This window comes from Garra rufa, chromosome 12 (genome assembly GCF_049309525.1).
Source record: "Garra rufa chromosome 12, GarRuf1.0, whole genome shotgun sequence".
In the NCBI taxonomy this organism is placed as follows: domain Eukaryota; kingdom Metazoa; phylum Chordata; class Actinopteri; order Cypriniformes; family Cyprinidae; genus Garra; species Garra rufa.
The window spans coordinates 24,303,287-24,321,836 of NC_133372.1; the positions used below are offsets into that span (position 1 = coordinate 24,303,287).

Sequence of the window (18,550 nt, forward strand, 5' to 3'; positions counted from 1 at the left end):
TGTGCGCCTCGCGTTTTTAGAACTAAAAGACGCGTTCGGTGTGATCGGGGCCTTAGTCCCTAACCACCTGCAATCCAGTTTCAGCAGCCACTGAAAGCAGTGACATTTCAGTCACTGGCCCCAATTTACATGCACACAGTTTTCTGTTTAAGGTCCATATTCTGGTTAAGCGTTTATTCTGAAAAAGATTCTGAAGAACTATTGAAATATTCAGCATATTTCTAATATATATATATTTTTTAAAATAATATTGTAAAGTAATGGAATCAGCTCTTTCATAATCATCTTCATTCACATCGCAGATATGTACAGTAGGAGAAGTCACTGAATATAATAATATATAATAAATTGCCTTCAGCAGATGAACCACAATAAATGCGATCATTGATTTCGAAAGTGGATGTTTGCTGTTTGAAAACGCAGTCATGTAAGAGAGTTTCTGGAGGCAATTATACATTTTATGCTCAGGCATTTTAGTATGACCATAACAACATTTCGGATGCTGTGGAACGAGATCGGTCCATTGGTTAGTCCCATAGCACAAAGTCAGAAGTCACATGATTTTTTGATGCGAATGGAGGAATTTATTCGGCAAATGCATTTCCATCTCTCATTATTCGCATTAACCCTTTTTCGCACAAGTCAAAAAACAAGCGAGCGTAAAGACCTTTTTGTGAATTAAGGGATTTTTATTGGAAATGTTTCCATCCACAAACTTGCACTCAGAACTACACAACAGAGAATTGGCCCTTACAGCTAGCATTTGTTTTCCCTCATAGTTGGTAGATGGCAAGATGGATATATATTTTCACAGCTTGTTTAATATGAAAATATTGTGTTTTCTACAGCAGGGGATTCGTTGGTTGATTACACTTTCTTTATTCACACATGAGTCACACATCAAAAGGCCAGGACATCCAATGTGGTGTATTTGGGGGGATATAAGTGTATGCATACTTGTATTTCCCCCTTCCTTAATGTTTTTCTATCATTCTAAATATAATGCAAATGCTAACATATATAAATAACAGTTTATTATACAAGTCGTACATACGGAGAGATAATTACACACAGCACTCGTTTTAATTAGTTGTTTTTCTTGCCCACAATAATCCACTGTGCCCACTCAGACTGTTAAATTACATGTCAAATTGTCATAAACCACATGGAGCGATTGAGAAACTCAAATGAGAAACTACACACAGCATAGTTCTTGAAAACATTGAGGCCTCTCATTCTGTACCTGGATGCCCAGACATAGGTTAACAAATAGATCTGCAGAAAGTTTTCTGAGCACTCCTTGATTGTTTACATCCATCCACAATATTCTGTGTCCATATACGAGTAATTAACCCCCACCATAATAATTAGCTGTCTACAGGAAGTGGAGATATGCGGAATTAAAAGTTTTTGTGTGGGTTTTCGCCACATGAAAGTTTTCATTAGTTTCCCTCCCACTGTCTGTGTGAAATGCCGTCACCGGCTCTGTATCCTCCTGACAGAACGTGTCTCACTGGCCTGACAGTGTGCAGGAACTTGTGACAAGAAAAAGAACACCAATAGAACTTGGAGGAAGGAACTGCATGAGTGAACAACTTCAGGGTTGATAAACTGAGGCAGAACGAGTGTTTTGTGTCTGTTGGTCAGAAGGAGGGAGCCAAAGGTTGTGATTTGTGTCTGTAATTGGCACTTTTATCTGAGCCCTTCTCATATTGGGATATCCTGTGTTAACACCAACACCAGAGGCATCCAGACCTCTGGCTCCATTTTTCTTCAACCCCGGTGATTTGCAGAACTGTGTGTTTTTTTGTAATTGAACAGGGTTGTTGATGTGTTTTTTGGAGTGGTTTCCTGTTTGACCTTATTTTGCACCGGCAAATGGTCATTGTATGATCTTTAATGGTTTTGGATGCAAAAGCCCTGACATTTGGTTGGGATTCTGATTGTTTGTTTGTCAGTCTGTTTGTGGATCACCTGGCTTGGTCATTTTGATCGTTTGGTTAAACGAAACGGAAAACAGAGGCGTAATAAGTTGCGTAGTACCTATTTCTGCCCAAATTAAAGCTGTAATATGTAATTTCTTTACCACTAGTATATAAACTTCTAAGCCTGAAACATCTTGACATCCTCCACAGATGAGATTGAACATGGTAATTTAAAATGTTTCCACTGTCGCCATGTCTTCCAGGCATGCTCACACATAAATTGTGACTCTTAATATGTGATTTGTAAGGTAGAGTGTTCTTTGACCTTAAAGAGTTACAGTAGTTAACCCAAAAATGAAAATTCTGTCATTAATTACTCACCCTTATGTCGTTCCAAACCCGTAAGACCTTCATACATCTTCAGAATACCATTAAAATCCAAGAGCTTTCTGACCCTGCATAAACAGCAACACAGCTACTACATTCAAGGCCCAGAAAGGTAGTAAGGTCATCATTAAAATAGTCCATGTCACATCAGTGGTTCCACCTCAATTTTATGAACCTACAATAATACTTTTTGTGCACAAAGAAAAACAAAATAATGACTTCATTCAACCATTTATTCTCTCGCTTGTCAGTTTTCAACATGCATATGTTGTGGCAGGAAAGGCATCAAATTATCAGTAGATGCATTTGCATTACAGATTTACACAAAACGTTGGCGATATTTTATAAATGTCGATAAAACAGTATACAGTAGCGAAATGAAGGTGTTTCCATTAAATGATGTAATGCGACTAAAACGTAATTTTATCCTAACGCGTTAAGTCATGGCATTGGGTTATGGTGGCATTTGACAGATTTTATATTTAACTTTATTAAGTCGAAGGAGGCATATGCGTGTATCTTTACAGAATTGGAGTGCAGACAGCTGCTTCTGAAAATGTGCGACATGGATGGTATAAACACAAGCTAGAGTGGCAAGCAACCAGCTCCGGTGGCCGAGTTAAAGCCGTAACGCACCAGACGTGTCGAATGTAAATTGACTAAGCATTAATGGCAAAGAAAGCCCCCTATACTTGAGAGCGACCACGTACTGTATGAAGTGTTTCCTGGAGTACATTGAAGAATGACATATGACTTTTTACATACACCATGTGACCTGTAAATGCGGGGAAAAAAGTTTTCATTGCAGTTTTGCGAAATATTCATTTTTCAAATTGCCTGAAAAAGCACCTCATGCAAGCATAAAAACGTGTTTTCGATATACAGTGCTTTGCGAAATTATTCATACCCCTTCATTTTTTTCACATTTTGTTATGTTGCTGCCTTATGTTAAACTACTTTAAATTACTTTTTTTCCCACATCAATCTGCACTCCCTACTCCATAATGACAAAGCAAAAAATAGTTTTTTAACATTTGTGCAAATTTATTAAAAATAAAAGACTTTAATCCCGTTGCATAAGTATTCTTCCTGACTTTGATCCCGTTGCATAAGTATTCATACCCTTCTGGGACACTCAAAATTTAGCTCAGGAACATTCATATTGCTTCTAGATGTTACTACACTTCGAGTGGAGTTAAACTGTGGCAAATTCATTTGAATGAGTATGATTTAGAAAGGCACACACCTCTCAGAAAAGGTCTAACAGCTGAAAATGCATATCAGAGCGAAAACCAAGTCCTGAGGTCAAGATAACTGCCTGTAGAGCTCAGTGACAGACTTGTGTTAAGGCAATGATCTAGGGAAGAGTTCAGAAAAAAAATCTGCTGCATTGAAGGTTCACAGAAGCATGTAGCCTCCATTATCCATAATGGAAGACGATTGGAACAACTAGGACTCTATAAATTGTCTGCCAGCCCCCATCCAAGCTGACAGAGCTTGAGAGGTGAAAAGGTGAGGCAAAGAATGGCAGATAATTGCCAAATGCAGATGTGCAAAGCTTGTCACATCATACCCAAAAAGACTTCAAGGCTGACGAGGCTGTAAAGGTGCTTCAACTATCTACTGAGTTAAGGGTATGAATACTTATGCAATGTACTTATTTCAGTGTTTTATTTTTAATAAATTCGCTTTGGCATGATTATGGTGTATGGAGTGTAAATTGATGTGGGGAAAAACTAATTTAAAGCAGTTCAACGTAATGCTGCAACAAAACAAAATGTGAAAAAAAAAAAAATTTAATTACTTTTGCAAGGCACTGTATGGACATTTTTGCAAAATTGACACATTTCCATTAGGCGTATTTTCAATTTGCAAAAGGGTAATGGAAACGCAGCTAGTGTAGCTAAGCTGAAACGATGAAACATGAAGACAATACATGCACAATTACAACAATATATGGTGTCTAAAATCATCTCCAGGTAATAAATAGTTACTAAATAGTTACTAATAATTAAGTTCATTAATTAATTCAACTGACCCAAGTAACAATGTGACAGTGTAACAATGTTGCTTTTTATTATGAGTAATGAAATTTCATACCCCACTGCAAGATCTTCAAATACGAACACAACATACAGTACTTCAGCTCAACTCTTTTGCCAATAAAAGCACAGGAGCAACCTGTCATTAAAAAAAACAACAACAACTAAGCTGTAGATGATGTTAATGAAATTCATTGCAGTAAGATTTTGTGTGTTTGGGTACTTCAAGAAAACGCAGTTGTCAGAGCCTTCACTTTACCTTCTGAAACCCCAGCAACAGTCTTGACTTCTGAGTTATTTATTAGACTGATGATCTCGTTAGGCTGATGATCCTTCTAATTAAGAGATGCTTGTGCACATCCATGAAAATCTGTTGCATCAACTCATCATTTAATTAGCCTGGCATTATCTTCTTATGGTAAATGACACCGTGTTTTATATAATGTTTGTGAGATTTGTTCTCCTGTATGTTTTGCATACAAGCTGATTAGTGTGTGATTAAAAGTGTGCATTATGTATAACCATGGTGTGTATGCTTGGTGTGTTTTAGGGTCGTCCTGAGGAGGAACTGGACCGTCTCACAAAGAAGATGCTGTATGATATGGACAACCCTCCATCTGAGGAGTATTTTGGTATGTGACCAGTATATCTTACACAAATCTTACATTGATTTGTCTAGCAGCAAGACCTCAAAAGGATTCTTATTTTTCTGCATTTCAAATACTTACCTGATCCTATGAATTCTGGATGTAACAAGCTTGCTCGGTAGCTCATCTGGCATGGAATTGGACTTAGGATGTGGAATCCTTTGGTATGAATCCCTTGAAAAACATGACTCACAATGAAAGAGCTGAAAGATGAGAGATCGAAACACAAGCTAAAGCAGAATGCTTGCGGTTGCATTTTTACGCCACCTTCGCTTTGTTCATACTATCGGGTAGGTTTAGGTGTAGTACAGATGGATTGTTATTTTAAAACGTCACAGAGAATTAGAGTTATAGCGCCATTTAACAGACATTTCATGCCAGAGCTGCGGTGACACTTACAAAACCAACGTCGCATAAAACTTACCATATGTACGTTCATCTGTTCCGGGGAAAAAACAAACAAAAAACACTATTTTAGTGCCACTCAGTGGACATTACCATTGAATATGTCACAAAACGTACAGTACATGGTGCTATGTATTTTTGTGAGTTGCGAAAAAGTTCCGACAGGTGCATTTTCATCATGACATCAGGTTGTCAAATACAGTGGTGTCAAAAAAGTATGTGGACACTTTCTTGGTGTCAAACTTTAGTAAAACATGTTCACAGTTATTACGATAACCTACAGCTGTGTGGGACATCTGTGTAAACATGAGGAGAACTGCCTTCTTATTATTTAAGACATGTTACTGCTGCACAAATAGCATACAGTATATAATAAACCGCGGCAGATCTACAGTTGAGGTCAAAAGTTTACATCCTCGTTTCAGAATCTGCAAAATCCTAATTATTTTACCAAAACAAGGGGATCATACGAAATGCATGTTGTTGTTTATTTAGCACTGACCTGAATAAGATATTTCATATAAAAGATGTTTACATATAGTCCACAAAAGAAAATAATTATTTATTTTATAAAAACGACCCTGTTCAAAAGTTTACATCCCCTTGAATCTTAATACTGTGTTCTTACCTGAATGATCCACAGCTGTTTTTTTTTTTATGATAGTTGTTCGTGAGTCCCTTGTTTGTCCTCAACAGTTAAACTGCCTGCTGTTCTTCAGAAAATGTTGTGTATTTGAACCCTTTCCAACAATGACTGTCTGATTTTGAGAGCCATCTTTTTTCACTGAGGACAACAGAGGGGCTCATATGCAACTACAGAACTACAGAAGGTTCAAATGCTCACTGATGTTCCAGAAGGAAAAACCATACCTTCTGTAATAGCTGTATATGAGTCCATCAGTTGTCCTAAGTGTGAAAAGATGGATCTCAAAATCATACAATCATTGTTGGAAGGGTTCAAATACACAAAAATGCTGGAAAACCAAATAATTTGTGGGACCTGAAGGATTTTTCTGAAGAACAGCTGGTGATTTAACTGTTCAGGACAAACAAGGGACTCATGAACAACTATCACTAAACAAAAAACACAGCTGTGGATCATTCAGGTAAGAACACAGTATTACAAATCAAGGGGATGTAAACTTTTGAACAGGGTAATTTTTTATAAATTCAGAGATTATTTTCTCTTGTGGACTATATGTAAACACATTTTATGTGAAATATCTTATTTAGGTCAGTACTAAATAAACAATAGCGTGCATTTTGTATAATCTCTTTTTTTCTTTTGTTAAAATAATTTACATTTTGCAGATTCTGAAAGGGGGATGTAAACTTTTGACCTCAACTGTATACAAGTGGAGCTGGGGAGGTGGAGAGTTTCAGTGGAATGGCTGAATACTGTATGCTACATGAACCAATCAGCTTGGGCCAAGTAGTTTAATGCTGTAAATATCATTAGTTTCCTTTAATGTTGCATATGCCTGCGCCATCTAGAGTTTCATGACAGAACTTGGCATTTACATAAAAGCAATTGTAAATGTCCGAATACTGTTTGGGTCATTTTATGTACTTGTGAGTTACCATACTGTGCATTCTCTTTTTCTGAGACATGTCCTGGTTAGGATTTCTAAACTGACCTAAAATATCTGTGTTTTAGCTTTGTTTACTTATTGACATGCTCTCTACAGTCCTTATACTGTACATTATATTTACATCATTTGCATTGCTTTGAGCGTTCTCTGTAGATTCCACCTTCTTATACGCCATGATTGGATGATTATGTACATTGCCAGCACACTATTGCTCAAACTATTTTTCAGTCGTTGCCTTCAGCAAGTATGAAATCAATAGAAAAACAAAGCCAAAACTCAGACGTTTTAGACAATTTAGAAATCCCAGGAAATTATGTCATTTTGTCTGTACACTGACCTTTGCTCTGTGTTCTTTACTTGAGGACACTAGTAAACATTATTTCCTGTGTTTTTGGGAAGCAGCTGTAGACCATGGGTGCCTAATTTTGTTCCTGGAGAACTACCTTCCTGCAGCGTTCAGTTCCAACTCTGCTCCAACACACCTGTCTGTGATTATCAAGTGTTCTTGAAGATCTTAATTTGCTTGTTCAGGTGCGTTTGATTAGGGCTGGAGCAGAAAGGCAGATTTCTTGGAATAGGCCTGGGAACCCTTGATATAAACTGTTTGTTGTTTTGCAGAAGTGCGATTAAGCCTATAAAGTATGTGTTGGAGTATGTGAGAGTTTTGCTATATTCAAATGCTTTCCTTCACCCCCAGCGGTCAGAGCTTCCCCCTTTTTACCGTAAGTGTCAGAAGACATTCCCTGCACTTCTCACCATCAGCTTTTACTGTCAGCTTCTATTTTCACTCTTTAGCTGGGAAACAGAGCTCTCTGCTTTACATGTCTACACTACAGTACTTCCTCCACTGTCTGAGAAATTCAAATTAAAAAAAAAAATGTAATAAATATGTGACCCTGGACCACAAAACCAGTCACAAGGTTAAATTTTACAAAACTGGGATGTATACATCACATGAAAGCTCAATAAATAAGCTTTCTATCGATGTATGGTTTGTTAGGATAGGACAATATTTGGCCGAGATACGTCTGTTTGAAAATCTGGAATCTGAGGGTGCAAAAAAATCTAAATACTGAAAAAAATCACCTTTAAAGTTCTGCTAATTAAGTTCTTAACCATGCATATTACTAATCAAAAATTACATTTTGATATATTTATTGTAGGAATTTTACAAAAAATCTTCATGGAACATGATCTTTACTTAATATCCTGATGATTTTTGGCATAAAAGAAAAATCAATAATTTTGACCCATACAATGTATTTTTGGCTATTGCTACAAATATATCCCAGCGACTTAAGACTGGTTTTGTGGTCGAGGGTCACATATGTATTTATGGAGCAGTTCTTTTTATTTTATTATTAGTTTAAAATTAGGCATCTCTATTCACTGAACATTGGATTTCTTTTTTTCTTTTTTTCTATATTCACACACACTCTTATTCCAAAATGCTTTGTTCACCTCCATGTAAAAAACTGGTATGCATGAAGCAAGGTGTAAGGGTTAAATGAAATAAGAGAGAGGGTGGGATGGGCTGATGTGTCCTGCTTTCATCAGGCCATGTGTCAGCAGCGAGTGGCCTGGAGTAAACGCGTGGCACGAGTGCACATTGCACAGTCACACGCACACACACATATATGCGCAGTGTTTGCAAACTGCCTTAATGGCTAGAGGGAGGTTGAATGCAGGCTAGTGAGCCTGTAAATGGGTCTGTGTGAACCCAGGTCAGCCAGGCATACCCAGTCACTGAGAATGTCACACAGCCACAGCATCTAACCAAGAGCACAGCACTCCTGGGATTTAAGAGAGGGGCTAAAATAGGAAGAAAGCCAGGGGTGTGATGAGGTTAAACAAAGTAAGAGAGAGAGGAAGAGGCGGCATTGTATGTGAAGGTCAAAGACCCCATGAAATTGTGGCTTTTAGTTCACGTCTGTTGGATTAGTGGCCATCTGTATTGTAGTGTACTACTAGAAGTTGACAAAACAACTTTTAGCTGAAATACAGATTTTTTTTTCTGGCACGTTCCAGAAGGCGCTTTCTGTTAGACAGACATTTTTTGAAGCATTAGAAACACAATGCTCAAATGTTTGTTGTTAGAAGCATTAGAAATCGTTAACTGTTCACAAAATACATTAATACACTGTACTAAAAAGTACACTGTATAATAGTGTCAAAATTTTTAGCATTTTTTTTTTCTTTTATAGTACTGGCAGATAATAATTCTGTAAAAAAAAAAATAGATTAAGCATGATTAATGATATCTGAAATAAGAGTTTGCGTTTACATAATGTGTGTGTGTTTTGTATATTTGTATGTATAAATAAATACACAAATATACATGTATATATTTAAGAAATATTTACACACATGTATATAGAGTTATATATGATTTAAATTATATAAAGTGTGTGTGTTTATTCGTTTTGACAGGACTTGTAAAAATACATTTTTACTAAAACTTAAAAAGTAAACAAGAATTAAAACTATGAACAATGTAAAGAAAATACCAATCAAAATTTTATCGAATAAATCATATTTAACGTTTCACCCAGGGAATTCAGTTTTTTACTGTAAATTATACGATGAGTTGTTATTTTTAGTAATTCTAAAAGTGGTACATTTAATAGTATTTTACTGTAAATTTACATAAAATGTAATGAGAACCTTATACAGTTTTCCCATGTACACAGCAAGGAAACTTAGCATTAACCAATTAACAGACTTTTACTTACATAGGTTTTCACTATTATTATTATTATTATTATTATTATTATTATTATTATTATTATTATTATTATTATTGTTATTTGAATTTTCTTTTTTACATTTTTTTAAATAGCTTGGAATTGTATTTATTTTTTTTATTTTTTTTAATTAATTTAATTTAATCTTATTTTATTTTTGTTTTATTTTATTTCTATATTTAGCAGGCACTTTTATCCAAAGCGACTTACAAATGAGGACAACAGAAGCAATGAAACCCAACAAAAGCAATAATATACAAGTGCTGTAACAAATTTTTTTTTCAATAATAAATGAAAAGAAAAAAGTAGATAGAAAATTTGAAAAAGAACAGAAAACACTAGTGTAAGAAAACAAGTAGTTAGAATAAAAATAGAATGAAGAGTTCTGTACAAATGTTAGAGGGTCAAGTTAACAAAAAGAAAACTATTTTTATTTTATTTTATTTTATTTTATTTAGCAGGCAATCAAAACCAACAAAAGAGTCTCAGTTAGTCTAACACTGTACACATAGAAAAGTTTTTTTTATATATAATAATTAAAAAGAAAACAAGTAGATACAAAAAGAATAGTGAATTCTAGTGTTAGATGGTCATGTTCAAAAGAAAAAGAAAACAAGAAATATTTCATTTATTTTAAATTAAGCATCTCCTTTCACTGAACTCTAAAAAAAAGAAGAAGAAAAGAAGATAATGTAGGAAAACAAATTCATCCAATTAAATGTTCTCAAGAATGTCTACTTATAACGCATCTATTAGCAGTAGCAAGTAGCAAATTGTGGTTTTGCCAAACTGGGATGTAAACTTTTAATAGCAGCCCATTGATTTGTCCTGTTTAAACAGGAATATTTAGAAAAAGTAAAGCAAATTGCTTTAGTGGGATCTTTAATAACAATACAAAAACTTACTGCAGACACACAAAGCATCAGCACACATTTTTAGACCAAGACCGCTTCCTTTCCTACCTCTTCCATCGCTGCCTTTCTTCCCAACACATCTCCTTCCCCTAAGATTTCTCTTATGATCCTGCAGGATGTCATCCAGAGCTCCTCTGAAGATCTGCTCTGAAAGACGAGGAACCCTTTGAGTATAAGAATCTCTGTAATTGCTACCCATCTGATTGCTTGTTCAAGGCCTCCTTCCTTTTAAAAGGGCAGCATAGGGGATAGAGCGGGTGTTGTGAGTGACTGCCGAAGTGGAACCCCAAGGCTAATAATTAACTAAATTAATCAGAGTCAATGCCATGATCTCTCCCGGCTGGACGCTTAGCGCTCCCTCAGTTGTGGGTATTGTAGTTTGGACTGCTGGAACAGAGGACTCGCGGTCTCCCGAGACAGACATGATTCAGTTTTCTTCTGTTTCTCATTCTGAATACAACACGCCTTAAGTCTGAGAAAAGAACGAGGCGAGATACATTGGCGTAATTATTAGCAGAGATTGGTTACATGGTAATTCGCTTGTACACTGTGCTAGAACATAATCCGTCAAAAGACAAGGAACACATAATAGTTTTCACAGTTGGCTGCATTCATCACAGTTCAAGCCAACGCACACAGCCCTTCCTCCCTCCATTACGAGGTATTTTCATTTCTAAAGAGCACAAGCGGGATACGGAACTGAATAATGCAGACTTTGAGGCACACTGCATGTGTCGTGCAAGTGAATCGCTACCAAAACTGTCTCTGAAGTTTCTGATTAATTGATATTTCGATCTCAATATAGTCTGCCAGAGATCCTGGTCTTTTTTGTGCTCAGAGAGATTGAGTTTGTGTAACTCATTAGGGAACTCTCAGAAGAGTTTAGATGAGGAGCGATTCCTTAGCTCCACAGTTTGGCTCTTCAGAAACTTCTCGGGTGCAAAAATGCGTCAGATCAATTTTCAAAGATTTCGAAAAATCAGATTAAAGATTTCGAAAGGCAAATGACTCAACGGTCAACCAGAACTTTTTTTCTTTGTGCTGCGGTTAGGAGTTGGGAATTGCAGCGTTTTTCTAAAGTCAGCTGGAGATGCTCTCATAATTTATGAGACATCTTGCCATGAAAACTTGATGAAGAATCTTGGAAGAGTTTGAGATTTTTTTTTGAACACGTAGTATAAGGCCGAGACCCCAGACGTTGGACTGTAGTAAATGGGTCAAATGCCATTCGGCTTTGCGTATCAAACGCAACACTATCAACACTTCTGTAAAAGGCTACAATGTCCCGGAGTGTATTAATAGAGCTTTCTATCAGAGAGCGTTGTGCATTGTCCTAGATACTCTGGTTGAACATTTGCATATTACTCACTTGCCCTTAGCGAAGTCTCAGGAGTGTGCTTTAAAATTCACTCCCACTTGTGTGCGTGAAAACGTGGGATTTGTGGCATTTTAAAGTGTTGTAACCCTAAAACAGGTCAAGAACTGCATTGACTCTCCGCCTCCGGTGAAGTTTCGGTGTACAGGCCAACATGACAGTTTGCACAAAAACACTACTACCCCATCCATTAAAGTCACAGCTATAAAAAAGCTGAGTTGCTATATGTCGTCAGCTTCAGATTTTCCTTCATTTCAAGTTATGCTTTTCATTGTCCTTTGATGAACTTTTATAGTGGCACTTAGAAGTTTATAACATCTTAGGATGCCCAACAAAGGCCCTTTTTCACTAATAATACACATCCTATACACGTACACATTTATAAAGTGCTGCTTGAAAGTTTGTGAACGCTTTAGAATTTTCTATATTTCTGCATAAATATGACCCAAAACATAATCAGATTTTCATATACAGTACAGACCAAAGGTTTGGACACACCTTCTCATTCAAATGAATGAGAAGGTGTGTCCAAACGTTTGTTCTGTACTGTAGATATGAATTCAACTGAAAAAAACTTGTGAAAAAATATCTTTCAGGTGGTCAAATAGCAAATAGTGGAGCTCTGCTGCCACCTACTGGTAAAAGTAATTTTTTTTTACTTTTAAAACTGGATTTTCCAAAAGATGGGCAAAAATCTTACACTAAACCATGTGAAATTATCCATGTTATCCCCATGAATTAAAGTTAGAAATGTGGGTCTTTTATAAAGTGAATTTTACATAAAAAGCAGTTTTTGTATAAAAACCCATTTAAAAATATTTATTTATTAATTTATATATATATATATTTAAAAAATATCACTAACCCACTGAAAACTGCACAAATGTAGAGTAAAAACTTTAACAAACAGAAAAATATACAGTACAGACCAAAAGTTTGAACACACCTTCTCATTCATTTGTAAGTCCTGAAAGTAGACAAAGAGAACTCAATCAAACAAGTGAGAGAAAAATATCTTCTTTGTCATTTGTTTATTGAGAAAAATGATCCATTGTTACATATCTGTGCGATGCAAAAGTATGTGAATCTCTTGGACTAGCAGTTAATTTAAAGGTGAAATTAGTGTTCATTTGTGCAGATTTGTTTACAGTCAGTGCAGTGACTATCAAATGTCAGTATGTGACCTGTTTTATTAAAAAAACATATATTTATGCTGGAATATAGAAAATTCTAAAGTTTGATGTATGACAAAACATGATATGTTTTGGTAGTGACTGCACATTTTTCTGATCTTAGTAAACATCTAAGATTTGCATTCTTAAATGCTTTTTAAATTTGTATTTTGGTTGTGGGACAGCAGTTTGCACCAATTCTATCTGGAATTTTGTAACACACTTTTTCACAATGGACTAGCAGGAATACTTTTGTTGAACTATAAGAAGCAACAGCCTACTGGCCTGCATGCTTTGTTTACAAGCTGCCAGTGGGTTCCCACAGTGATTTGGGGGAAATAAAGTTTGTGTTTAGCTTTGAATAAAAAGGAAAAGATCCAGACCATACCTGCCTTGGGCAATGTAAAGTCTCTGGTTAATAAAACAGACAAGCAACTGACCAGAAGTGAATGAGAATACAAACATTGAAACTTGGCTGAGAGCTAATGCTCAAGACTCCACAGTTGCACTGGTCGGGTTTTTGCTTGTTCATGAGTAAGAGTAAGAAAAGCACAACTTTTGTGATTCAAATTTAAAGCTACTTGATGTGGGACAGTAACCAAATCACCTACCACAGAAGTTTTAATAGTAAAATTAAGGAAATTGCCAAAAAGTTGAAAGAGCTTTGCAAATGGGACTGTAAGGTAAATGATACAGATTGATAATGGAATCCCTACCTTAAAAAAAAAAAAAAAAACTTTTCCCCAATATCAACTCATTCCCCACCGTGGATCACAAAGGCCCTGAAGTACCTACTAAACAAAACAGGAAGAAGTTCAGGTCTGGATAGGGAGCACCTGGAAAGCACTGCTAAAAAATAACTTTAAGAATAAAAACAGGGATGATCTGAAACTTCAGCACAACAGTAGTGTGGTATAGAATAAGAAACACCACAGGATACACACAGGCTGCTGTTGTTCAGATTAAACTTGGAATAGATGATTCTGCAATTCAGTTGATTTGATTTGTTTTGTTTTAATAACTGATAAAACCCTGATTCTCTGTAGCATCAGGGATGAACTGGGACTAAAATACAGCCTGGTATCTACATGTTATTGTATGTATAATCCTCCATTATCTAGAATTGACTCTGTAATACCTGTTTATACTGTATGGAGAATATATTTACAACATATGAATGTCTGAAATAACCTTTATTTATTGTAAAGTCAGTCCAATTAAATTACACAACAAATAAAAAACAGCAATGATCGTCCATAATGAGATTACAGTGTCCCGAGTTTAAATCCTGGGTGAATGGATGACCTTCTTCCCCTTTATGTTTGGCTTCTAGCAGTTGAGAGGCTCATTGGCAGACAAATAACAGTAGAAGTGGGTTTGATCATTTAACTACCGGAGATGAGTCAACACTTATAGGCTGTATTTTGTCCTTAATGGGCTTATGTGTCCATGTCAGAGCAATTTTTTTCCCTTTTAAATATCTTGTGTGGTATATACTGCATTAAAGGTGACATATCATGTACCGTGTTTAAGTGCTTTAATCAGGTTCCTGGTGCATCTACCCTGAAAAAGAGCAACCCAGTAAGTTTTCTTGGTAAGCCTTTCTTTGCAACATGTGAAAAAACGCGCCGCTCAGATTTCGCTCCCCCCTATAGAAAGGGAATCTTATTATAATATTACCCACCCGTTAATTAGCACATTTCCACCCACTGCTCCACCAATCTGTTTTCGCAAGCGACAATGGTGAATCAGTTCAAACGCCATGGCAAAAGTTCGAGCAAAGCATGCTAACTGTTCTGTCTTGGGCTGTACAGACGAGCACAGAACACTATTTAGAGTCCTAGCCTCAGAGGAGACAAGAACAGTGGATTAATTGATTTATTTACTGTATGTTACGCTGCTGCCAAACAGATCTAATATAAACATGCAATTTCTTTCCCAGCTGTTTATCTTCAAAGACATAAACAACAGTTTTTATAACTCCTGTGTTTTTAACAATTGTGTGTATTTGACAGTTTAAGTGCAATAAGACATGAAAGAGAACTTAGTTTAGTACTCACTTCCCGCTTTCTGTGTGCATGCTTCGGATGTGTGCGCTCAGAAACCCCATATTAGTAGTCTACACTAATATGGTTTAAAACACATGATTTCAGCGTGATAGACATGGTAACCAAAATCAAACATACTTGTAGCAGAGTATCCGAGGTACGAGCTGTAAAGGCACAGTCCTATTCTGCATTTAAACAGGCATGCGTGAAAACAGCATGTTTCTGCTTTTACTCAAAAAAGCCATTGTCAAAATTATGTAATAACTGATCTGTGGGGTATTTTGAGCTGAAACTTCACAGGCACATTCTGGAGACACTTGAGACTATTATATCTTGTAAAAAGGGCCATAGTAGGTCTCCTTTATTTATTTATTTGTTTTTTAGAAAATGAGCCAACCTAAAAAGTCCCAATGCTTCATGTAGCCAGTCTGTACCTGCCCACCATCAGCTGTAATTTATGTCGAATGGGAATGTCTCTGGCCTCTTACTCCCCTCTCCACTAACTCTTCACTTTCTTGAGAACCTGATGACTGTTCACTTTTGTGTCTTCTCAAATTGTTTCAAACCTATTGAAAGTTTTCGAGAGAACACAAAAAGGGAAATTTTGAATAATGTAACAGTTGCTCTTTTCCATTTTCATTTGCTTTTTCATTTACAATGAATGGAGACTGGAGCTTTTAATCTTCAGAAAGGACTCAAAAGTAAAATAAAAGTATTATTTAACCTGCCAATCTGCCAATTCTATGAGTATATATAAGTATATTTATATAAATTAAAAGATTTCTAAAATACTTGTAAAAACCACATAAGTTTTATGGACTACTGTACTTTTAAAGGGATATTTCACCAAAAAAAAAAAAAAAGAAAGAAAGAAAGAAAGAAAATTCTGTCATTAATTACTTACCCTCATGACATTCCAAACTCGTAGTAAATCTTAGGAACACAAATGAAGATACTTTTGGTGAAATTTGAGAGTTTTCTGACCCTGCATAGACAGCATCATAACTATACCATGTTGAAGGCCCAGAAAGGTAGTAAGAACATTGATAAAATGTGAAAATCAGTGGTTCAACCTTAATTTTTGGAAGCTATGAGAATACCTTTTGTGCGCAAAGAAAAAAAAAATTTATTCAACATGTGTTGTGGTACTCTTATGAATATGCGGTGAAAACTGACACAGAAGAGAAGAAATTGTTATTTTGTCATTATTTTAGTTTTATTTGTGCACAAAAGTATTCTCATAGCTTTATAACATTACGGCAGAACCACTGATGTCACATGAACTACTTTAACAATATCCTTTCTACCTTTCTGGGCCTTGAACGTAACATCTGCAGGGTCAGAAAGCTCTCGGATTTCATCAAAAATATCTTAATTTGTTTTCCAAAGATGAACGAAGGTCTTTCAGGTTTGGAACAAGATTAATGAAATGAATTTTTATTTTTGGGTGAGCTATTCTTTTAACATGGTTATTATTATTTGGACACAGTCTTCATTCACTTTCACTTTAGGCCCAGAATTTTTTTTTTTTTTAAGTTAAGAATGTAAGAAAAAGTTGGGTTTGGAACAATATAAGGTTGAGTAAATCATGACACCGTTTTCATTTTTAGGTGAACTCTTCCTTTAAATAATTAAATTGGGTTCTGAATATGTAGTTACATCCTTGTCTGGATCTTGCTGTTTCCTTCCAGACACACATGAGTATCGAGCTGCTTTTTTATTCTTGTATGCTGTGTTTATGTTTCAGTTCTTCAAGACCAAGGACACGCTGCTTTCTAGTTTTACATCAGAGTGTAGCGTGCCACTTAAATCTGTCTCTCCTCTCTCACTTTCTCTTTATTCTCATCCTTTTTCCTCTCCCGGCTTGTACTTCAGATGGCCAGCGAGGGCCTGTTTCCCGCAATAGTTCATGTGAGGTGATATCATCTAACACGAACCTTCATTGTCGGAGAGCGCGGGTCGGCGATTGTGCCTCGTTGAGACAGCTCCACTGAGGCTTGCAAGATTGTCTGCGTTGCAGGCCTAGTTTAAGAAGCTGGAGGGCTTACAATGAATCATGTTGCTAGATTTCATTCGTGGGTGAGCGTTTGACCCTTAAGAAAGAATGTTTTGTGCCACACAGACATGCAGTCGAATAGATTTGCTCACCTCCATGCTCCAACCCACTTCTTTATCTCTCTTTCTCTCGTTTTTTCTGTTTGCCCTCTTTACACTCTGGCACCTGTCCATGTCACAGTTCCCACCTACTTCCAGGACATGTAACCCATACGCTTTCCACACACCCTCTCTCTCATCTCCACGCTGCCCTGCAGGCCTGACACACTGTGAGGTAATGCGTTGTGGCATGTAACCCCCCTTTCCCTCTGCTTTGGAGTCACATCCCATTCTGCCTCATCATTATTTGCTGACATGGGAATGAGATTACAGGGGTTATGGGTAAGGGGCATTGAGAGATTGAAGCACATTGATGCCACCCATTCTTTTTGTCATCAAAAGTAATACCAGAATCAATTTCAAAACAATACAGCAAAGTGTAAATATATATAGATAGAAGTAGTTATTTATTAGCAAAATAATGATAATAATACAAGATTGTCAAACCACTTAATACAGTAAATATGTTTATTATTTATTATACAATTGATTCATAATTAACAAATGATTCTTTATTGTTGAAATCACACCAAATGACAGTGAATGATTTATTTGTTTGTTTATGTGTTTATTTATTTATTGATGGAAATAAAATAAAAAAACTCAATACGCCAAATATATTATATATAGAATTCATAATTCTAAGTATCTATAATTATTTATTTTTTATTAAATCATAGATTATTAATTATTATTTATTTATAATTCTTTTATTTTAAGGAATCACACCTTAATTAATTGATTAATTATTTAATTTATTTATTTTGTTAGCAAAATAATGATAATAATAAAAATAGTCAAACCACTCAGTTTATAAATATAATAAATATATTATTATTTTATCATATAATTAGGTCATAATTACAAATATTTATAATTATTTATTATATAGTTAATTAATAAATTAATAAATTATTAATTATGATTAATTCATAAATATCTTCTTTTTGGGAATCACACCACATGACAGTGAACAATTAATTAATTAATTTATTTACAAAATAATACAAGATTGTTAAACCACTCAATACGGTAAATATATTTATTGTTTATTTTATAATTAATTCATAATTCAAAATATTTATAAGTATTATATAATTAATTAATTAATTATTAATTATTAATTTATAAATCGTTTTCTTTTT

The 18,550-nt window shown here is 35.5% G+C and overlaps 1 protein-coding gene across 1 annotated transcript in view; it reads left to right on the forward strand.

Moving 5' to 3' along the window:
• The window catches only part of lpp (LIM domain containing preferred translocation partner in lipoma), a 263,077-nt gene that overhangs the window by 196,984 nt on the left and 47,543 nt on the right, over window positions 1–18,550 (forward strand). Inside the window, exon 7 of the mRNA XM_073851395.1 lies at window positions 4,905–4,986. Within this exon, the coding sequence (XP_073707496.1) occupies window positions 4,905–4,986 (82 nt within the window). The remainder of the gene's footprint in view (window positions 1–4,904; window positions 4,987–18,550) is intronic.